The sequence below is a fragment of the Grampus griseus genome (assembly GCF_964374135.1).
Source record: "Grampus griseus genome assembly, chromosome: 7".
NCBI lineage: Eukaryota > Metazoa > Chordata > Mammalia > Artiodactyla > Delphinidae > Grampus > Grampus griseus.
In genome coordinates this window covers 78,617,058-78,640,977 of record NC_139001.1, presented here as the reverse complement: position 1 = coordinate 78,640,977, position 23,920 = coordinate 78,617,058, and the positions used below count along the sequence as shown (strand labels likewise).

The 23,920-nt window shown below is 37.1% G+C and overlaps 1 protein-coding gene across 1 annotated transcript in view; it reads left to right on the top strand.

Annotated features, from left to right (window-relative positions):
• Positions 1-10,162: 10,162 nt before the first annotated feature.
• The window catches only part of RIF1 (replication timing regulatory factor 1), a 56,653-nt gene continuing 42,895 nt past the window's right edge, over positions 10,163-23,920 (top strand). Inside the window, exons 1-10 of the mRNA XM_082658731.1 lie at positions 10,163-10,269; positions 10,695-10,810; positions 11,551-11,629; positions 13,663-13,759; positions 14,864-14,991; positions 15,085-15,179; positions 16,051-16,240; positions 17,982-18,074; positions 20,299-20,437; positions 22,664-22,815. Of these exons, the coding sequence (XP_082514857.1) occupies positions 10,707-10,810; positions 11,551-11,629; positions 13,663-13,759; positions 14,864-14,991; positions 15,085-15,179; positions 16,051-16,240; positions 17,982-18,074; positions 20,299-20,437; positions 22,664-22,815 (1,077 nt within the window). The 5' untranslated portion in view covers positions 10,163-10,269; positions 10,695-10,706. The remainder of the gene's footprint in view (positions 10,270-10,694; positions 10,811-11,550; positions 11,630-13,662; positions 13,760-14,863; positions 14,992-15,084; positions 15,180-16,050; positions 16,241-17,981; positions 18,075-20,298; positions 20,438-22,663; positions 22,816-23,920) is intronic.

Sequence of the window (23,920 nt, the reverse complement as noted above, 5' to 3'; positions counted from 1 at the left end):
CAGCCAAAAATAAATAAATAAATTTATTTTTTAAAAAAAGAAAGAAAAATGCAGATCAAGACCACCGCAAGTTACTCTTTTATGCCAATGTTCAAAACTATCAAATGCTAGAGAAAATGTTGAGCTCTCCTATAAGATTGCTTGTAGGATTGTAAATTAGGAATAGTACTTTGGAAAACAAGTTGTCATAGCCTTATAAAGTGAAATGTTCTCATTTCCTGTGACCCAGGAATTCCACTAAGTATATACCAATAGAAAGAACTTTCTGATGAGATTAGTAGTGATATTAACAAAGGTGATATTTGGTAACGTATAACGAAATGTGCCAACATTTGGAAGACGCACATTATTCAATGACAATATTTTTCAAATGACCAATGCATACTAATACAAAATCATGCATGGGTAAAAGATCCATTCAACATTCAAGATACACCAAAGTATTTTAATGTAACAGAGTATAAAAAGTTCACTGGTATGATTTCAGATTCCTCATTGCAATTAATCTTTGAGAAACTACTGCTTGTCAAGTTTTGGTGTTACATAAAAGGAGAATATCCACAATTATCTGAAAGGGCTATTAAAATACTGCTTCTTCTTCCAACTACATACCTATGCCAGGCTGGATTTTCTTCCTACTCTTCAACAAAACAACACAGCACAATAAAGTAAAGGTAGAAGCCTTTTGGAGAACTTAGCAGTCTTCTATTAAACCAGACAAAAAAGTAAAACATAATGCCATGCTTCTAATCTTTTTCATAAAATTTTGTTGTAATTAAAATATAATATTTATGTTAACATATAGTGGGCTCATTATTGTTTTTAAATGAATTCTAAAAGTAAATATTTAAAAATTTCCGAAAAACAAAACAAAACCAAAGTAAGCAGCAGGAGAATATGCAGGTTAATGGCAAACATTTTCAAATGGTAGACCTCCAAAGCAAAAGGTCTATTAACCTGGGCTTCCCTGGTGGCGCAGTGGTTGGGAGTTCGCCTGCCGATGCAGGGGACACGGGTTTGTGCCCCGGTCCGGGAGGATCCCACATGCCGCGGAGAGGCTGGGCCCGTGAGCCATGGCCGCTGAGCCTACGCGTCCGGAGCCTGTGCTCCACAATGGGAGAGGCCACAACAGTGAGAGGCCCGTGTACCGCAAAAAAAAAAAAAAAAAAAAAAAAGTCTATTAACCTTATTAAACTTCTCAGTGTAACTACCAAATGGCTCTATTCCAAACCAAAAGGTCTAATTACTTAGAACAAAGACCTAAGCGTAATGATCTTGTGAAAAATAAACTACTTGGTTATACATCCCAGGCTAAAAGAATACACACAGTAATGAGAATTCAATGAAAGTAGAGCTCAGGCGGTTGAGACTGACTCACCTGGCAGCTGACCTAATGGCAAAGTTTGGATCAGTAAGTGTACCTGTTGGCCCAGAGCTTACCTGGAATACTGCCAAACGAGTTTTTAAAACAATCTTGGTGGAAATTCCAGAATTACCAAAGGATAATGAGACTGCCATTGATATCTGAAATAAAAAGACAAAGCTGAAATTTACTGCTTACTATAGTAATCTAGAGCTATGCTGGTCAGGCAGAGTCTGAGCAAAGCCAACTACTGGACCCAGGGTTTTTGGGAGGCATGGAGCTCAGGATGGGTGGGCTTTGAGAGGCATAAAAGGGTTGGCGTGATCCTTCAAAGCTTGGTTACTTGAGCGACTATTGTTGACTGGTTGGTACTCAAAGGCATCTTTTCTGGAGTGAATTCATGCCTGATCAGCTGACTGTAATACGCAAGAGGCTAATGATGATCAGTTGGCTTACAAAAGCAGGTTCACGGAGATGAGTTGTGCCTATGAACTGAATGTGTTCTGATTGTGACTTTGTTCTATGGCTACAGAAAAATCGATCTTTCCCTAAATTTGTGAGAATTTCTCATTCTGATTTTCTTACATAACTACAATACAATTATCAACGTATTTGTTGTAACATATCTTTGTTCAAATTTCACTACTCCTTTAAAGCAAAAAAAATGTTTTTAATTGAAGTATAGTTGATTTACAATATAATATTAGTTTCAGGTGTACAGCATAGTGATTCAATATTTTTGTAGATTATACTCCATTTAAAGTTATTACAAAATAATGGTTATATTTCACTGTGCTGTACATCTTTGCTGCTTATTTCTTTTATACATAGTAGTTTGTATCTCTTAATCCCATACCCCTATCTTGCCCCTACCCTTTTCCCTCTCCCTACTAGTAACCACTTTAAGCACTTTGTTCTCTATATCTGTGGGTCTGTTTCTGTTTTGTTATATATATTTGTGTTATTTTTTAGATTCCTCATATAATTGATAACATAGAGTATTGTCTTTCTGTCTGACATTTCACTAAGCATAATACCCTCTAGGTCCATCCATGTTATTGCAAATGGCACAATTTCATTCTTTTTAATGACTAAGTAATATTGCATTGTGTATATGTATATGTATATATATATTACATCTTATATATTACATCTTCTTTATCCATTCATCTGTTGATGGACACTTGGGTTACTTCCATATCTTGGCTACTGTAAATAATACTGCTATGAATGTTGGAGTGCGTGTATCTTTTTGAGTTAGTATTTTTGGTTTATTTTGGATACACACCCAAAAGTGGAATTGCTGGATCACGTGGTAGTTCTATTTTTAGTTTTTTGAGAAACCTCCATACTGTTTTCCATAGTGTCTACACAAAATTACATTTCCACCAACAGCATACAAGGGTACCCTTTTCCCCACTTCCTCGCCAACCTCTATAGACTTTTTGATGGTAGCCATTCTGATAAGTGTGAGGTCATATCTCATTGTGGCTTTGATTTGCATTTCACTAATAATTATTCAATGCTGAAAATGTTTTCATGTGCCTGTTAGCCATCTGTATGTCTTCTTTAGAAAAATGTATTTTCAAGTCTTCTGCCTATATTTTAATCAAGTTGTTTGTGTTTTTGATATTGAGTTGTATGAGTTAAAGCAAAATTTATCGTTTCCAAAATGTACTGATCCATGATCATGCATGCATTTAGTTGTCATGGCTCTTGTATCTTCTTTATTCTGAAACAGTTCCTCTGCTTTCTTTTGTTCCTCATGACCTTGTCATTTGAAGAATATAGGCCAGTTTGTTGTTTGACTTTTTTTTTTTAATTAATTAATTAATTTTTGGCTGCATTGGGTCTTCCTTGCTGCACATGGGCTTTCTGTAGTTGCAGCGAGCGGGGGCTACTCTTCATTGTGGTGCGCAGGCTTCTCATTGCAGTGGCTCCTCTTGTGACAGAGCATGGGCTCTAGGCGTGCGGGCTTCAGTAGTTGTGGCGCACGGCCTTAGTTGCTCCACGGCATATGGGATCTTCCCAGACAAGGGCTCGAACCCGTGTCCCCTGCAATGGCAGGCCGATTCTTAACCACTGCACCACCAGGGAAGTCCCTGACTTTTGTTTTTATTGGACATGCTTCAATATGGATTTTTCTGATTCTTTCCTCATGGAGAGATTCAGGTTATGAATTTTTGGTAGGCACACCGTAGAAGTGATGTTGCTTCCCCAGTGAATTACCTCAGGGAATCTCAGTGATACTAGTTTGTGCAAGTTTTGGTGATTTTCATAGGTGTCTCCACTGTAAAGCTGCCATTTATCTCTTCTTATTTGCTTATGAGGAGATACTTTGAGACTGTGCTCCCCATGAGACTTTTGCTCAATGGTTTTTTTTTTTTTTGCGGTACGCGGGCCTCTCACTGTTGTGGCCTCTCCCGCTGTGGAGCACAGTCTCCGGACGCGCAGGCTCAGCAGCCGTGGCTCACAGGCCCAGCCGCTCCGCGGCACGTGGGATCCTGCCGGACTGGGGCACGAACCCGTGTCCCCTGCATCAGCAGGCTGACTCTCAACCACTGCACCACCAGGGAAGCCCTGCTCAATGGTTTTAACACTTACTGATGATTATTGCCTGAATCGATTATTACTATCATGGTTGCAAAATGGCAATTTCCTAACTCTGTCATTCCTTCTCCTCCCTATATTTTAAGTATCAGTATGGGCTCATGGATTCTTTTTTTATTCAATGGTTTATAATCCACTGTTCCAGATTCAGCCAGTGGGAGCCCTTCAAGCCGGCTCCTGAGTCCTTTAAACATGTTCCCAACATTTTTAAGCACTTGTTTACTTTCCGGCACGAAAAAGATATTCCAGGCTCTTCTCATACTTTCTCAACCCCAGCCCTGGTGTTAGTCATTTCTCTAAGGATGTCTGATTCCTTTTAGTGAAACATTTTTTTCCATTAAAATATTTTGGATTTCACTACATATTAGTAAGTATATAGTTAGCTGACTAGTATTATACAATATAGATGTACCATAATCTATTTAACATGTCCTCATTGGTTGTTTCTAATCTCTTTTTTTTTAAATCAAACAATTCTGCAATGAAATGTCTCCAAACTTTATTTTGTTTATGAATGAGCATATTTGTAGGATAATCGCTTAGAAGTGGAATTTTTGCATCAAAAACTCTGGAAATTTGTAATTTTGATAAATACTGCAAATTGTCCTTCCAAGAGATTGTACCAATTTACATTTCTACCAGTATCATATGAGGGCTGACAACGAAGCTTACAAATTTAGGTCAAACTTCTGTTTTATCCATAGTACACTTCGAGGATTTAAATTTTTCAGTTATATTAGCTTACTAGAATAGGCAGTTTAAGAAAAATTTCCTTAATCCAGTGATCAAGAAAAGTAGAGCATTTAATCATGCCCATGAGTAGCCCTGGTGATGAATTTGAACTGGATTAATTTTCTAAATTTGTGATTATGTTCTTTCTCCAAAAAGGCCTAAAGCATAACAATCAGTCACTATCCCTTTTGGCTCCTCAAGGCTGTCAGTTTCAATTATCTTTGTAGCTTTGAGCTTCTAAAGACTTGTTTTCTCTCCATGAATCTGCTTTGAAATATAAGCAAACAATTTCTGCCATACATGGGTGGGTTTTTTCAAAAATAGATTTTTGTATTCCAATTACAAATAATAGTTAAGAGCTGTCCTACAAAAGTTAAAGAAAACTTGTGCCTTGAACACAGTAGGAATCTCAGACTTTGGTATTGAAAAGAATCATTCAGGTGCATATTAAAAATGCAGATTATTGGACTTGTCTAAGAACTTCTGATTCAGTAGGTCTGAGAGGTATAGACCAGATATTTGCATATAGAGAAGATCTCCGGTGATTCTGATGCAATGATCTTGGAACCACACTTTGAGAAATATAACATTAAATTATTGCTGATGGACTGTAGTCTCATACTTTTAATGTGGGCTAGGAAACCCATTTCAGTGAAAAAGTGGTGGTTTTTTTTGGAGGGGATGGGAAGTATTCATGGTTTTATAACATGTTGTTTTACTTAAACCTGAGAAACCAATGTTTCTATGGCTAACATTTTCTGAATATTTATAGTATGTACACACTCATTGTTTAAGCAGTTTCCATGAATTGATATTAACTTACATATACCTCACAAGCCCATGAGGCAAGTACAATTACTCTCATTTTGCAGCAAATGAAACTGAGGCACAGAGGTTGAGTGGCTTGCCAGTCACACAGCTAAGAAGTTGTAGGGTCAGGATTCAAACCTTAGCAATCAGCCTCTGTTATACTATGTTGCCCCTCTCTTTTCATTTTAACTTGAAGGGGCTCAATTTTCTCATCCAAAAAGGAGTTGGCTTGGTCCTAAATGGTAGGAGCTCTGCACAGCTCACTGGAAAGCGTGTAACTATATGTACAGATAAAGCCTTTGGTCTGTTAAAGGATTAAAAGCACCTCTTAGTTAATACAATTGTATAATTTTGTGGAGTAGGTCTGAATGCAAAGGTAGTAGATTTCGTGAGGGTCCTGGGGTATGTTATTAGCTATATATTTTTATTGTATCTGAACTAATGATGGGATGAAATAATCCTTAAAAAAATTTTCTTTTACCATCTATTAACTGCTGAAAAGTCCATCATGGGATCTTTTAGCAACACAGGACTAAAAAGCTAAAACAATCTCAAAGACTGCCTTTCTTTAAATGAATCCAGTGAAATAGTTATCATGTTGGGTAATGTTTCAAATGTCTCTCAGAACCCTCATACTCCACAAGTTTTAAATGACAAACTTTAAACTAGCTCATGTATTTCAGAAAAAAAAAAGAAACCATGTGATTTTTCAATTAATGTAATGTATTCATGTATTCATGTAATAAACACCAATTAAATACCTACTATGTGCCAGGATTTGTGCTAGGCACTAGGTACTAATATTTATCATTTACTGGACTTTGATGTTGGTGTTTTTCTTCTCATCTTACTGATGAAGGCATGGCAAAGTTAAGCATTTTGGGGGCAGATCTTAAGTTGCACAGTGGCAAAGCAGTATTTCAATCCTCACCAATCTGACTCCAAAACTAGGTGCACTGCATTAACTTTAGTAATTTGGATTACAGATGGATACTTTATTTTACTAAATGATTAACTATAGTAAATAGTGAGTTTTCATAGGACTCTTTATATTGAATTTTTCTTACAATGTTCAAGAATAAATCTACCAATGAAAACCATACCCCACAGGGCAGAGCTCATTAAATGTTGATGAATGAATGCAGCTTAAATAGATTAGTTTTGGGTTACACATGACTACAGTAAAGTTCCCTAGTTTACTCTTTAAGCTTCACATTGCTTATTTGTAAATCCAGGAAAAGTACTTCATCTTAGAACCATTGTGAGGAATAAATGAGATCATCTATTAAAACATCTAGCACTCAGTAAAAACAGTTAAAAAAAAAAAGCAATATTATAATCCTGAAATTATATGTTTAGGCCATAAACTGGGATCCTAGTTGGACAGATCTAAGAATTATGAGGTAAGAAGAATTATTAGGACCACTGGGGCAAGTAGGAGAAAGGAGTCATTGATAGATATGAGATTATATGCTTGATCTTTGTTGAAAAATGTGTGATTAAAGACAAGAATGGGGAAATTAGGCAGGAATATGGGACTGAGGTTGCAAAACTTTTCATCCTGAGGGAGATGTTCTGAGGAGAAACAAAGATATAGGATTGGGAGAGGCAAAGCAGACCGATATTAGTTGAGTGAATATATGAAAGGATGGATGAATTAATTCATGGACAAATCAACAAATTAACTCAAAATATTCATTGAGTGTCAGGTAGTACAAATTTATTGCTCAGTGGGAGCAGGTCCATGATGGTGGCTTCAGAATTCCTATAAAAGAGAAGCTTGGGAGTAGCAATCTGGTTGGAAGGGTGTCTGGAGAAGGGTCTAGGTGGTGAATGAGATTTGTCTAGACTTTATAATCTCTTAGTACCTTAGATCAGAAAATACTAAAGAACAGGGAAGGGGCCCTGATTGAGATAATGGCTGGAACTAATTTCCCTCAGGCTAACCCTCAACTCTGCCACTGCAAATGCACAAAACCAAATCAATGGGCTACTCACTTTAACAGGTCTATGTACAAAGCGCTATGTCAGCATGGAGGCAAAAACATTTAATTCTCCATTGGGACAGAGTAGATGCGGGAAGGATTTCATTAAAAGGTGTGATTTTAGTTGACTCATTTATCACACTTGAAAAATCGACTTAATATTCTAAACACAAGGAACAACATAGACCTTCAAAGACATAGAAAAGTTAGAGATCCTGGCAGACTGTTCAGAACCTGGCTTAAGTGGGGGTCAGGCTGGAGGTGAAGCAGTGGCCCAATAATAATAGGCTTGCATGTTATGCCAAGAGTTTTGAAATTCATCCTGATTGATGGGAACTGCTAAAGAATCTCAGGCATGGGAGTGACAATGATAAAATATTACATAACATTTTAGGAAGATCACTGTTCTACACATTTGAAAGAGGAGCAAGATGACCACCCCAACCTCTTCTCTAAAATGAGAAATTCGAAAAAAAAAAAAAAAAAAGAATAGAACAAAGGCCCTATACACAAGGAATTTACATTCCAGTGGGGAGAGGCAGACAATAAAAAATAGATATACGATGTAATATCAGATTGTGATAAGTGCTAGAAAGAAGAGTAAAGAGTAAAGAGTAAAGGCACACAAGGATTGAGTGGAGGTACTTGTCTAAAGGCAAACAATGTTCTTTCCACTTATCTCGTAGCTACCATAAAAAATAATAGGGTTTCAAGATCCTCTCTCACTTTCCAACACAACAGCTCCACTATACTGAAATCTCAATGTTGCAAACTTCTCCATGTATTTTATTCATTGTCTAATAACCTCTTTACCTTCTTAAGTATTGTCTTGCCAAAGTCCAGAAAATGAGGAGCAAATTCCCCTCCAAAGGTTAAAGAACTTGTTATCAGGCTGAACTAAAAAGCTGTGTCTGCCATTACTTCTACAGTGTCTCTACAACTCACCCAGACACAGCTTTTCACCATTTCTTGAGTCTTTAATTTCCAGAGGTAGGCTCTGGAAAAACAAAAACAAAAACTTGCAGGTCTCCTTCCCTCTCTTCCTTCATCTTTTTATTTGATACATGTTCTGTGTTGAGTGCTTGGTTTCGCAGACATTTTGCTAGATGCAGATAACACAGAGGCGGGCAAACCACAGCCTGAATTCTGGAACTGTGTGGATAAGCAGTTGTACTGTGTGTGGATAAGTAGAGGCTCAAGCCAGGTGCCTGGAACCTGTGAGGCCAGAGTGGAAGGAACAGTTGCTGTTGGGCCTTAAATGCCTGGTTTAAAGTTGATACAATTCTGTGTGCTGTGGAAATTGCTCAGAGGTCTATAAAAAGGTAAGAATTGACTTTCATTAAGGGTATACTGTATTATTTCATTAAGGGTATACTGTATTATTTCATTAAGGGTATACTGTATTATTTCATTAAGGGTATACTGTATTATTTCATTAAGGGTATACTGTATGTATTATTTTCTTCTGACAATTTCAAAGGACTTTTACAGGCCATTTAGGAGGGGATTATTCAGCGTTCCTGTTCACTTTGTTGTCTTCACTCAGAGTCATGCACATTAGATACTGAAAAAAACATAACAGCATAATTTTGGTCCTAATACTTTCGTTATCGCTCGCTTGCTTTACTTGTCATTTGCCACGAACTTCATTAGCACCGCGTGTTAGGCCCACGGGCGGCAAGTGCATTTTGAGAGGTGCAAGGTTTTATCTGCCTAAAAGTCCAGTGCCCTCCAATCTAATTGGACAAGATTCAATCTGTATCTTTCCGTATTAACCATAATCAGATTTTCATAGAGTAAATAGTTATCGCAATCATTGTTATGAATTAAGTCACACGTATACAACTGATGGAAAACTTGTTCCCTATGAGTACTCAATTTCCAATTCGTTCAAAACACCAGAAATTTTATACAAATCTTTTCGTGTATTTTCTGCATTAAAGTTCTCTGAAAAACAAACAACAAAAAACAAAACGGGTATATGGTAGTTTCTCCAAGTGTTAACTGTTAGCCAAGTCCCACCCTTCAACACCTGAGGCCAATTAAAAGAATGCAGATCCTAAACCTACGGAATCACAATGTCTAAGGGCGGGGCCCAGAAGCCAGCAGATTAATCATGAATATCCCCAGGTCATTGTTATGTATACTTAGAACTTGAGAGCCTCTGGACTCTCCAAACTTTTTTCAGTTAGCTTTCACCTGAACCTGAAGTATTCCTCCTCTATTTTACAGAGGAGGAAGTTGAGGCATAAAAAGGTTGACTAACTTGCTAAGGTCACACGGAACTAGGGTTGGAATCTAGACCAATCTAAACGCAGCTCTTAAACATCACAGTACAGTTATCTCCTGTTGCTAAATGATTTGTTGCTAATACTTCAAGAAGTACTGGACTTGCAGTTTGAAGACGCACTAAATTTAGTCTGGTAAACTTGGGCGATTCACTTACATTTTGAATTTCAAGTCCCTCGCGGGTTAAATACGGGCCAAAACACCCCCACCTGCAAGGTGACCTGAGGGGCAGGGCGGGGCAGCAGGCAGGGAAGGGAGGCGATCGATGACTCCGGCGCGCCGCTGACTGTTGGATTGGCTCGAGCCTCTCCCGCCAGGCCTGTCCTACTCCCGCGCGCTCCGGGGCCCGCCCCCGCCGCCATCTTGGTCTAGGAGGGAGCGGGCCGCACGCGTGAGTAAACAGCCGGAGCCGGGAAAGTCGAGGTCGGGCTGCGTCCGGGTGCTGCAGGGCAGCAGCGGCGAGGACGCAGGCCTATCTTCGTACGTGGGGGTGAATATCGGGGTCACAGTGATAGGCGGCGGGGAACCGTCAGCCTGGCGCAACCTCCGCCCCCTCGCGGTGAGACGCCTCGCTCCCCGGGCTTCTCCCGCCGCCGCGCCGGTCTCCTCCCGCTGTTGAAAGCTGCCCGGGAAACTGGTGGCGGGAGCGGGCCCTGGGCGGAGCGCGGCGTGGGCCTGGGAGCGTGTTGCGGCGCGCAGGCGGAGGTTCGGAGCTTGGGTTTGTGCGCGAGGGGCCCGGGGCGTGGACGCGGTGGCTCTGGGAGGGCGGGGGCGGGCGCGCGGGGCTGGGTCCCGGACTCACGCGGAGCCGGGCGCGCGGGGCTGGGGCCTGGACTCACGCGGGGCCGTCGCGGAGCTGTTTCTATCGGTCACTGGATTGTCTTCTCTTCCGGTCCGGGCTTCAGGGAGGGGCCGACATGACGGCCCCGGGCCACAGCCCCTTCGTGCCGCTGTTGGAGACTTTGGAAGACCCTTCCGCCTCCCATGGAGAGCAGACCGACGCTTACCTGACTCTGACCAGGTGAGGCCTGCTGGGGGTATGGGGTGGGGCACCCTGGCGGGTCTTGGGGAGGAGATAGTCCGGGTGGGGCACGCGAAGCGAGTTTGTGTATTCTGGAAGTCTGGCAGCTGCGGGGACGCCGGGGTGCGGTGTGGTAGGTGACGTTCCCGGCTGCGGGTGTTGCTGCCCTTAAGGTGCAAGTTTTGAATGAGGAAGCCTGCACGTGTGTCTTGCAAGCGAAGGGTTAAGAAAAGTTTGGTTGGAAGGGAGCGTGCTGGAGTAATGGTTTTTCAGCGTGAGCCACCTGTGTTTCGGGACAGTGGGGGAACCCACAATTGGTTTTTTAATAGAGAGCAATAAACCGAGTTCTCTTTTAATCGCAAGTGCTTCCCACGTTTTTTTTTTCCCCTGCAGACCATGTTTTTCTGAGTTAAATGTAGTTTGGAAATTGCAAGGAAAGGGTAACAACTGGTACAAAGCGATAAAGATTTAGTAAGTTTCTTAGTTTTTAACTAGGGGTAGATTTCCCTGTTCCCTCTTCACATAGGGAAGCTGTCAAAACCTGTGTATAGTGTGGATGCACAAGTTATTCTGAGGGTTTCTTCGTATTTGTATTCTGATATGTTCTTAAGTATCTTAAGCACTGGGTCAGTTAATTTGCCCGTGTTCTAACAATGTTTAAAAAGATTATGCAGGTATTTCATAGTTCATTTTTGTGTCTGGTGTATGCATAAATTTGTGTTCTTTCTGCTTTTCTGAAGTCGTATGACTGGAGAAGATGGAAAAGAAATCATTATAGAAATTGAGAAGAAACTTCCTCAGCTATTCAGAGTTTTAAAGGTATGTATGTATATTTGTTGTAAATAGTTTTTACTTTGTGGGGAAAACAGGTTTTGCCAATTAATTCAAAAACTTTGAGTCTAAAATAAAATAACAACAGGGTTATTATAGTACTATTTGAGGACTTACAGTGTATCAGGTGCTGTATCAGGTGCTATCTTAATTATCTTGTTTTCTCTCACTTAATCCTCCCTGTCCCAGTGAGGCTAGTCTTTAATCCCCACTTTGCAGAAGAAATTAGTTTCATGTGCCTAAAGTCGGCCGTGGCCACTTGAATCCAAAACTTGCACTCTTAATAGGAAAGCAGTGATCAGAGATTATTTAATCTGTTTTTTTCTCCTTTTGTAGCAATGTACTTTTAAATAAAATGAATCTGTTGTTTTGTCATTGGTCTACTTGTGTGGGTAACATTTATTTTTTTATCTTCACTCACCCTTAGTTTTTGCCACTCTTGCTTAGTTAAAAAACCGCTTATGGTTATCTTGTTTGCTTGTTTATAGGGAGGTTGTGTAGTTTAACATCAAACTGAGGACCTGTGCTCTTGTCGTCACTTGAGTATACTGTGCCTTTGTGACTTGACTTTCCTTAACACGTAACTTAATTTCCTTGTTTTTAGAATAAAGAGGTTGAACTAAATCTCCAAAGTCCCTTTGAGTTCTTATTTTTGTGACCCTGTTTTTGTGCTTTTAAACGGAAGTATTCTGTCAAGATGTTCATTATACATTTTACCATGATTTCGGGCCAAATGTTGAGGCATTGGGGGTACTACCTTGCCTACTCTTAAATATTCCTGTTATAGTCATCAGTGGTTTTTGTTCATGTAAGCAAGAACTTTATTGTGTAGTAGGTCAAGACTTGTTAATAGTATAAACAATATTAATGGTATTATTTATTGTCCCATTTTTCTTCATTGTCATTTTCCACATTCTTGTAGTGTATTTGTTGTGATGAAGACATGCATAATGTATTTGGTATTTGAAAGCATGTAGGATCAGAAACTCATTTGTATGCGTTTTGAGTCAAGTTGCATTGTTTGTAAATAGGGTTTGTAACTAAAATGCCTAATAATTATTTAGAAGCATGTGGGTGGTTAATAGGAAAATCAAAAGTTGATCACACACATATTAGCTACTATCTAGGAGATATAGTAGTAGCTCTCATCGTCTTAAGTGTTTAAGACTTTGTATCTCAGGGTGTAGTATTTTGGATGTTTGGTTTGATTAATTATGAAAGGGGTGCTCCAAGGAAGTGTCTCTTCTTATATTTGACTACTAACATATACCATTCTTCTCTGTCAAGAGTAGCAGATAGTCGAGGATTCCTTGGATATTGGATTCAGAGAAATGGGGGGATTTGAAGATAAATCACTTTGGAATGGGAAATGGTACCAAGAATGCAGGGTTACAAGTAAATGTAGGGTTGGGGCAAGACTCCCTTTGACAGGTTTGGGATTTTATGACTTTTACATATAGAATATGCATTGGGCTTTGAATTCCAGATGGTTATGGACTCAAATTCTCCTGTCTGTGAAGTATTGAGATAATGTTTAAAGGTCCTAGCTAAATAATGTTTAAAGGTCCTAGCACTTTAGCTACTTAGTAAATGTTACATTCCAGCTCCTTCCCTCTCTGTTAGAGGTGTTGCTCCACTCCATAGCTAATATGTCAGCTTTTGCCTTTGAGTCTTGCTTTCTTTTTGTGGAAGGGTTTTGCTCCTACTCTTTGTTTCCTGTCTAGTGTCTTCAACATCTTCCATTTGTTAGCTTTTTTTTTTTTTTTTTGCTTTCAGATGTGTGGAGATGTTCTTTTCCTTTTAAGAAAAATATTCTTTATTTAGCTGATCTCTACCTAGTTTCCTTCTTTCTTTGCCAAGGTGTATCCATGGCCTCCTGATCTTAATCCTTTTTAATCTGCTCTCAAAGATCAGTTGATAGTTGGAATTAAAATGTAATTTTGTTTTTAATCAACTTTTGCTGTCTAAAAATTAATTTACAGTTGTACTTGTTTGTAACAAATGTTATTTTGTTTTCGAAGACTCACATTGCCAGTCAAAACTCAGAGCTCAGTAGTGCTGCTCTGCAGGCCTTGGGGTTTTGCTTATATAATCCGAAAATTACCTCTGGATTATCAGGTAAATTTATTGTGATATAGTATTTTTAGAGTTTATAGTTTGATACTGTTAAAAGTACTGTTACCTCTCTATTAGTTTCATAACCTGTAGTTTAGGATTTGCTTCTGAGAAAGTGTTTAGGTTATATCATTGTTGGAAGGTTTCTTTTCCTTAGATGTAGTTTTGACTGTGTTACCATAAGGTTTGCTGTAAAAGAAAATAAAATAAGCCTATTTAAAAATAATTGTTGCAAAAACTGAACCTTGTCCTTTATAAAAACACACCTGCTTTGGAAGTTTATAATTAGATGGAATTAATTTTGGAAGTTAGATGGTCATTTATTTTACACAAGCATGTGTTAAGGAACATGCTGTAATTTGAAAAGTTCTTTCACCTAGTGGTAAATGAGATAATTTGGAGCTAAAAGTGGTAATGAAAGCACAGGATCTGATGCTTTTCTGAGTTTTCAAGCATCCTTGGCCCTCTGTATCCTTGGATGCAGAACCCACGGATGTGGAAGGCATAAGGGACATGAGCATCTCTTGGATTTTGATATTCCTGAGAGGGGGTCCTAGAACCAGTTTCCCATGGATATCAGGGAGGATTGTGATCTTAATTATCGTTCTGTAAGTAGCTTGTCATGGTAAAGGAAACCTGGGAGGTGATCTTTAGAGAGAGGAAATTAGGAATAGGGATTAAGGATATCAGAAAGTTGTTACCATCTTTTTTTTCTGAGGAAAAAGTTTCTGCTTTTTTTATATATAGAAATGTTAGCCATCTAAAGTAGGAGTTGTTCATTTTGGAGCAGAGATAAAGGATTCATAATGTCTTGCCAAAAATTGACTTGTATGTTCATACCTAATAATAAGACCTTATAGAAATATTTTAGTTGAAAAATATCTGATTTAGAGGCTACTATCTGTTTTCTCTGAGAATACCTTCCCTCTGACCTGAGTTTTGTGTTTTGGGAAGAAGTTTGATATCAGCATTGGTTCTCTGGTCCTTTTCTCTGGATATGCATTTAACTTTTTGACACTGAAGGGAACAGGATTTTTCTCTGTTTTTCTGTTAGAGATTTTAAAGGATGTAAATGATTCCACATAATTAAAACTGCTTATTTTTCAGAGACAAATATTCAAGAACTGCTTTCAAAACTGAATGATATTGTTAAGAATTCAGATAAAAATGTACGTACTAGGGCACTTTGGGTGATATCCAAACAGACGTTTCCCACTGAAGTTGTTGGCAAAGTAGTGAGTATAGTTTTTGTATATGTCTTCTTAACCACATGCCAGTTAAAAACTTCAGACTTATTCGATTTGTATTTATTTGGTTCTGTCTTTCAGGTATCGAGTATAATTGATTCATTAGAAATAGTCTTTAATAGAGGAGAGATGCATTCTGCTGTTGTGGATTATGAAGCATTAAATGTCATCATAAGGTATGAGTTTGTATGCTATGGAATTTAGAAGAACAGTTTCAGTAAATTTAGAATTTACTTTAAGGAGTAGTCTTTTGGGACTTGAATTTGAGTTAAACATTAAAAGAAGGAAATGTCTTCTAGACTAAAAGCAAGTAACAAGAAGAAGGAAGTAGATGTGCATAAGTTACTAGGTTTCTTTATTTTTACTGAGACAGTCCTTAAAATACAGCCTTGGTTCTGCTGCTACTGCTAACACACTTCTGGTTTTAAAAATTATTTCTGTTAAAGCTTTTGCAAGAGTTTAAAAAATAATACAGACTTTTACGTGAGCTGTAACAGGCATTTAGGAAAGCATTAAATAATTCCTAGCAGCAGATGAGGGGAACAGGAAAATCCCCTGTCTTCTTCCTACACATCCTTGCTTTTCATAATGGATGTGCTGACAGCATGAACTGTTGATGTGCTTTGCCTTAACTTGTTTTTCATTCTTTGAAAGTTTTCTTTAGTTGTTGAGCTCTATATTTTAACTACTTAGTGTTCTGATGCCCTGATTGATGTTCACAGTGTATCATGGTTCTCTGCTGTCCTGTCTTATAAGAATATTGAACTTAATTCTGTAAAAATAATTAGTATTTACATTTTTTTAATCTGAAGGAAAGATAATACGTTCTCCTTATTTGAAAAGTTTATTAAAATAATAGGGAAGTCTACAAATTAGCAATTAAAAATTAGATCTATTTTTGTGTGTGTATATATGTGTATATAGTATTGTAAAACAGTTGGACCATACTATGCATATTTCTGCATACTTGTGTACTGTATATTTTCCTGGTACTTTAGACGTAAAAGGTGAGGTCAAACTAATTTAGTCATTGATTTCTCTACACAGGCTAATTGAACAAGCCCCAATTCAAATGGGAGAAGAGTCAATTAGATGGGCAAAATTGGTCATACCATTAGTGGTTCATTCGGCCCAAAAGGTACATTTGCGGGGAGCTACTGCTCTAGAGATGGGAATGCCGTTGTTACTTCAGAAACAACAAGAAATAGCATCTATCACAGAGCAGCTTATGACTACCGTAAGTAATACTTGAAGGATTTTTTGGATACTGCATTGTAAGGTTTTGCACCAAGCTTAGGGCTCATATTGGTGTAATTGCTCTATGATCTAGGAAGTTCCTCTTTGAATTAATACAAAGAATTGTTTAAGTTAATGTAGTCACACTGATCCTATATTATAGTAAGGAAGGGAGCTGTCTATTCAGTGTTATTACAATCCAGGCATTTTACCCCATCCCCAACGAATGGTGATTGCAAGAAATTGCATTTTTGGAAAAGGGAGAACATTAACTGATTCATCGCTATCTGGATTGTTATAGCATAATCCCAGTAGATACAAATTTAATGCACACAAGTGCATCTAGTGTGTACAGTTTCCTAAAGTTATTACTTACCCCAGGTTTTAGGTTTTTCAACCTTTCTCATATTTATTGAGCACCTGTTATATACTGGACATTGTTTTAGGTACTGTGTGTATAGCAGTGAACAAAAGCAACTTGTGGAGCTTATTTTCTAGTGGGAGAGATAATAAAGTATATAGTATATTTAGTAAAGAGCATTAATGGAAAACAGCAAGGACTGGATGGAAAGTGCCATCGGAGAGGAAGGGTGAGGTGGTCAGGGAAGGAAAAAGAATAGGTTATTTGAAAGGTGATTTGAAGGTGATATAGGAGTTAGCTACCTGAATAATATGCAGTAAGCTCATTTGAGGCAGGAGGAACCATGAGCGCAAAAGGCCTTGCTCTGATATGAGTACTTGGTTGTGTTCAGCGAACACTGGGCAGTAGGATAGAGCGATGAGGATGAGAGGAGGAGGAGATGATACCAGAAACAGGGCCAAATCACATAGGACCTCGGGGGCCATTGTAAGGCATTTGGTTTTTACTCTGGGTTATATTGAAAACCGTATTTGAAGCTTTTGAGTCTACAAGTGATATGCATACTTTGGTTTTAAAGGGATCAGTTTGCGTTGAGAAAAAAAAACTCTACGTAGGAGCAGGGAGACTAGTTGGGAGACATTACAGTAATCCAGGAGGTGGTGGAGATGTCCAGATTCTAAAACCTGGGGTTTTGTTTATTTTTTAAAATTCAGGATGCCTCATGGTAAGGTTTGGAGTCTAAAAGTGACGCCAGTGTCTTTGTAAGTTTTTTTAATTGATAAATTTATTTCTTAAGAGCGTATACAGTCAACCCTTGAACAACTTGAGTTTAATCCTTGTATAATTCATAGTCGGCCCTCTGTAGTCATGGTTCCTCTGCATCCTTGGATTCAACCAACCACGGACTGTGCAGTACTGTAGTATTTACTACTGAAAAATATCTGAGTATAAGTAGAACGCACAGTTAAAATTCACATTGTCCAGGGGTCCACTGTATAAAATTCTTAATAAATTTGAACTTAAATTTTCTCAGATGTGTTACCCATGAAGCTATTAATTTTTAAAGATAGAGTGAGTGGTTAAAGCATTATCATTTGAACTCTAATGATAAGCAAGCTGAAGTTTTTAGGGGAAAGTATATTGGTAGGGAAAAAAACTGTTGATGGATGGAAGAATGGCCAGATATGTGATAAGACAAGCATAGTAAAATGTTAGTGGTATTTATACTTGGATATTTACTGTAAAACTCCATCAGCTTTGCTATATATGTGAAAGTTTTCCTGATAAAATCTGGGAAAAGTTACTTTGCTGAGATCAATTTAATACTGCATTCTTTTTCTTTCCAAGAGTCTTTGGTAAATATTTTTGCTTTGGTTTTTAGAAATTACTTTCGGAACTCCAGAAGCTATTTATGAGTAAAAATGAGACTTACGTGTTAAAATTATGGCCTTTGTTTGTCAAACTGCTTGGGAAGGTAAGTACACAGTTAATGAACAGTTTTTACATGCCAGACCCTTTAATTTCTTAACTTTCCATAGTAGAGTTGATCCTCATTATTCATGCATGCCGTATATGAAAATTACTAAAATTTATTTGTTAACCCAACATCAGTATTTGTGCTGCTTTTGCAGTCAATTGTAGGCACGTGTAGTGGCAAAAAATTTGAGTCCTGCAGCATGCATGTTCCCACCTGAGGTTGAGCAAGGTTACGTTCTGCCTTTTTGCTTCAATTCTTAATGTCCTTTAAGCAAATGTCCATTTCATGATCCATTTGATGCCACATTTTTCACGTTTCATGCTTTTTCTTGGTGATTTCAGTTTTAAATGGCCCCAAAATGTAGTGCTGAAGTGCTGTCTGTGGTTGCTAAGCAGCGGAAGGCTATGATGTGCCTTAAGGGGGAAATACATGTGCTAGATAGACTGTTCAGGTGTGAGTTACAGTGCTGTCCGCTGTGAGTTCAATGTTAGTGAATCAACAAGATGTCTTTAAACCAAAACAAACATAAAACAAGGTTGTGTGTCAAATGGTCGATGAAAATGTGATCAGAGGCTTGCAGGAACCTAACCCTGCATTTTCCCTACAAGCCATGGCTCAGTATTTGCTAATACAGTGTCAAGGCAACTTTATAGAACATAACTATGGTGAATAATGAGAATCAACTGTATGTTCTATGTTTAAGCCAGGTTTTTTTTGAGGGGGTGGAGTTGTGATTTTCTTTATTGTGGTAAATAAACATAACATTTATCATAATCATCCTAAGTATACAGTTCAGTGGCACTAAAAGCATTTACAGTTGTGTAAACATCACCAGTGTCTACACCCAGAACTTTTTCATCATCCCCAACAAAAACTATACATGTTACATAAACATTGACTCCCTCTGCCCCTCCCTCTGCAGCCTCTCGTAACCTCCATTCTGCTTTTTCTCTGGATTTGCTAATTCATAAATTTTGATCTTTGATCCATTTCGAGTTTATTTTAATATATGGTTGTAAGGCAAGGGTCCAGCTTCATTTTTTTGCATGTGGATACTCAATTTTCCAAACACCATTTGTTAAAAAGACTGTTTTTTGTTGAGTGGTCTTTGCACTCTTGTTGAAAATCAGTTGACAGTGTATGTGAGAGTATTTTTGGGATCTCTATTCCATTGGTCTGTTATGTTTCTCCTTATGCCATTACCATATGCTTTAATTACTGTTACAGTAGGTTTGGAAGTCAAGGAAGTGAGTCTTCCAACTTTATAATTTTTTTTTCACAATTGTTTTGGCTATTTGGGGCTCTTTGCAATTCCATAATGAACTTTTGAAGATCAGCTTTTATTTTTCAGTGAAAAAGGCCTTTGGAATTTGATAGAGATTGTGTGGAATTTGTAGATTGCTTTGGGTAGTATTGACATTTTAATGATATTAAATCTTCCTATTCATGAACACTGGATGGTTTTCCATTTATTTAGGCCTTTTCAAATATACTGTGTAGGTTTTAGTTTAAAAGTCTTTCACCTCTGATTAGATTTATTTCTAAGTGTTTAACTCTTTTAGGTGCTATTGTAAATGGAATTGCTTTCCTGATTTCCTTTTTAGATCACTCATTGCTGTTGTATAGAACCACAACTGATTTTTGTGTGTTGGTCTTGTACTCTGCAACATTGCTGAAATGATTTTATTGGCTCTAGTAGCTTTCTTGTGGATTTTTGTGAATTTCTAAGCCAGTTGTTTTTGTTACATTTATATTCTGTTCAGATTATGTGTGGACTACAGTCACTTATGACTATTAAAGTTCTTTTTGTGTATTTTTTCTTGGGATGCATTGTTTACTTGTCATTTATCCACCTTTTACTTAACTGTTTTTCCTGCCTGTTTCAGTGTATTTGAAAAGATTATTAGTTTGAATTTCTTATTTTTCTTTAATATTGATTATTTCATGTGAATACTTTTTTTAATATGTTGGTAAAATTTTGGATTTATCACATTTCTGATATTCTCTAACATTTTAGAAATGTGTATTATGCATTACCTATTTCATGGAGCTTTATATTTTGTGATGCAGAATTTTGCATACAAAATTCAGTACTTTAAAAAGTTTAAATTCCTTAGATTTTACATAGTTAACACTGGGTGAGTTAGATAGATGAATGATGATAGTGCCTATATATTGTTTCAGGCAGGTAAGTAACTTCTTAATGATTCTTCTTTTTTAGACCTTGCATCGAAGTGGGAGTTTCATCAATTCTCTATTACAGCTAGAAGAACTGGGATTTCGTAGTGGAGCACCCATGATTAAAAAAATAGCTTTTATTGCTTGGAAGAGTTTAATAGATAATTTTGCTTTAAATCCAGGTAAGTAATATTTAAAAATTCGATTTTTTATGGCTTAAGATGAAAAACAAAGCTCTTCTGATTTTTGGGGGGGGGCGCTTTATATCGAATATTTACCTATCATTGAATATTATTTTAGGGGAATAAACTTGTGGCTAAAAGTAGAATTCAAAGGCCAGGCATTATTGAAAATCACAGATATAAAGTTTATTTTACACTATTTCAAAAACTGAACAAAGTGGCAGATGCTGTTTGTGGCTTTCTTAGTGAATTCCAGCACTTAGTTGAGCATTTTACATACTTCTTATTTAATCATCACAGTAGACCTTAGATGGTAAGCATTATCGCTATTTTCAGAAGATTAAGTAGTTCATCAAAGGTCACACAACCAATAGATGATAGCAAACAATTTTGATTGCTATGGAATCAAAGTATCAGAGACAGAGGAACTTTTTTTCAGGATCTTTAGAACAGCGCCTGATAGTGGGCTAACATTAATATGTAGAAGTGATTCCTTTTGATGTGCCTTACGCTTATCTTTTTATTGTTCACTGGAAGTGCTTAATATATATACGTGCGAAAGTATTTTGCCCAAAAGTGGGTCAGTATGAGTACCTACTTAACTGGGTAGTTAATCTTAGGTATAATTGATAGTTTACAAGATCTGCTAAATAATGTTGATTTCATCCTATGTTTTCCCTTGCCAAAGACCATTAATCCCTTTTAAAATGTGTTTTGTAAATAACTATTTGCATTAACTACAACTACTTTTATTGAAAATATTGCCAGACACAGATTTTAATTGGAAATGTCACCTTTTTTTGGTTATTGTTTATGAACCTCAGTGTGAGGTATCCAGGATTAAATCTGGTGGAATTATGTATAGTTGTGTTAAAGCGTAAAATAGGAGTGACTTAAAGAAGGTAAATAAAATGCTGTCTCATTTGAAGTAAGTCAAGAGCTAGAGAGTCTATGACTGGTATTACGGATCCAGGAAGTCATTAAGGAATCAGATGCCTGTCTTTTTCTGTTGTCATCTTCAGTATGCCTTAATTGCAGACTACAGGAAGGAGGGGAAGGCAGAAGGGGCAAAAATGAGCTTCTTGGCAGCTGAGTCAGCCATCTGTAAACAACATTTCAGAAATTCCATATACAGTTCCACTTAAAAATCTCATTGGGAGAATGGCTAAATGGGAAACTAGATAAAGTAGTCAAAGAGTAGATACCCATCACTGTTCTGAGTGAAAGCAGATCTTGTAACTAAAAGAGAATGGGGTATTGCACAGCAGTTGTTGGTGTTCTCCTCCTCTCATAGATAGAAATTCAGAAAGGATTAGAGGATTTGTTTCCACAGTGGTCTGACTTCATTTTCTTCTTATAAAAATGTTAATTGAAAGCTGAATGGCAGAATACTTGTAAGAAACATTGATCAATGTTATTCCACCAAATACATGACTTGACAGATGCTTCACAATCCTTTTCAAGTCTTTTTGATAAGTTGATTTAGCACAGACTGTATTATTTTATATATCCTCCCGTCACTGATGTAGTAAACACTTCAGGTATAAATATTTTGTTTAAAGTGTATTTAGTGTTTGTGTGGAATTTAAGCAATCTGATTATCGCTAATGTAGAGTAGAACTAAATCTAAATGAATATTTAGATTTCCAAAATCTCATTAATTGCACCAACAGTTAAAGTGTTTGATAAAATAAATTACTGGTAATGACAACTTTTTTTGAGGTAAAAATATACCTCTATTTTTTAATCTGTAAAATGGGGATAATGAGAATACTAAAGCAGCTTAGAAAGAGTTTCTCAACATTTTAGTTTATTAGGCTGGACAGTTTGTTGTGGAGAACTGCCCTGTGTGTTAGAGGAAGTTTAGCAGCATCCCTGGATGCAGCCCACTAGATACCAGTAGCAGTCTCCGTATCCCTGCCTCTCAGTTGTAACCAAAAATATTGCAGACATTGCTAAATGGTGGAAAAATCACCCCTGGCACACAGTATCTAATAAATATTAGTTATTATTTTTTAAAATAAGCCTTAAGTATTGTGACCTGGTCGTACTAAAGTTTGTCAAGATGAAAATTTTGGGTAGAACAGGAACAGCTAGTAATTAAAAAAATTTTTTTAAATCTATTCTCTTGCTATAGTAGGCTGTTGCATACTATCATTCTTAAAGTTTAATCTTTACCTCTTTAATGTTTTTACCTGGGTGCTAATTTTTTTTTTTTTTTTTAAGAAATACTATGTAGTGCAAAAAGACTGAAGTTGTTAATGCAGCCTTTGAGTTCTATCCATGTGAGAACAGAAACTCTAGCGCTGACAAAACTAGAAGTCTGGTGGTATTTATTGATGAGACTAGGACCTCATCTTCCTGCTAATTTTGAACAGGTAACATTAAAGTGTTGATTACAATACTTTATGTGTTTTTTTTTTATTAATGTGTTCTTAGATTCTTACCAATTTAATCTTTCAGTGCTGTTTTTGCTGTGTTAGCAGAGCACGTTATATAAAAGATTTTTTCACCCAGACACAGAACTTGAGTTCATTTTCCTCAAAGGATACTCTCCAGTCATCTGAAATGGAGCATCTAAAACCTTTTTAATCAGTAACACGCAAATATTCTTACTCTAGAGGCATCATGAAAGATTTTTTTTAAAGGAATTGCATGTGACTTAGAATATAATTGAGAGTAGAGTCAGCATTACGTAATGAAATAGAAATCATGTGCTACACAGAGTTGGATCAATTCTAATTTTTTGTATCTCCTTTTTCCAGGCTACATAGTGATAACCAATCATTTAATCCCATTGTAGCTTTTCATTATTGTTACATGTGAGTTTTACAGATTCCTTTAGATTTTGATATCCTTGCTGCATTTAAACATGAAAGCTTAATCTTATTTTTGTTTAAGTAAAAAAGGGTAGTCCTGATAACTCCTTTTATCTTTTTTTGATTTATTTTTTATTGAAGTATAGTCAATTTACATGTTGTATTAGTTTCTGATGTACAGCAAAGTAATTCAGTTATATACATATATTCTTTTTCATATTTTCCATTATTTAGTACAGGATATTGAATATAGTTCCTTGTGCTATACAGTAGGACCTTGTTGTTTATCCTTTCTATATATAATAGTTTGCATCTGCTAATCCCAAACTCCCATTCTTTGTTGTCTTTTCGTTTTGTTTATGGTTTCCTTTATGGTACAGAAGCTTGTAAGTTTGATTAGCTCCCATTCGTTTATTTTTGCTTTTATTTCTTGTTGCCTTGGGAGACTGACCTAAGAAAACATTGCTACAATTTATGTCAGAGAGTGTTTTGCCTATGTTCTCTTCTAGGAGTTTTATGGTGTCATGTCTTGTATGTAAGTCTTTAAATTATTTTGAGTTTATTTTTGTGTATGGTGTGAGGGAGTGTTATAACTTCATTGATTTACCTGTGGCTGTCCAACTTTTCCAACACCACTTGCTGAAGAGACTATCTTTTCTCCATT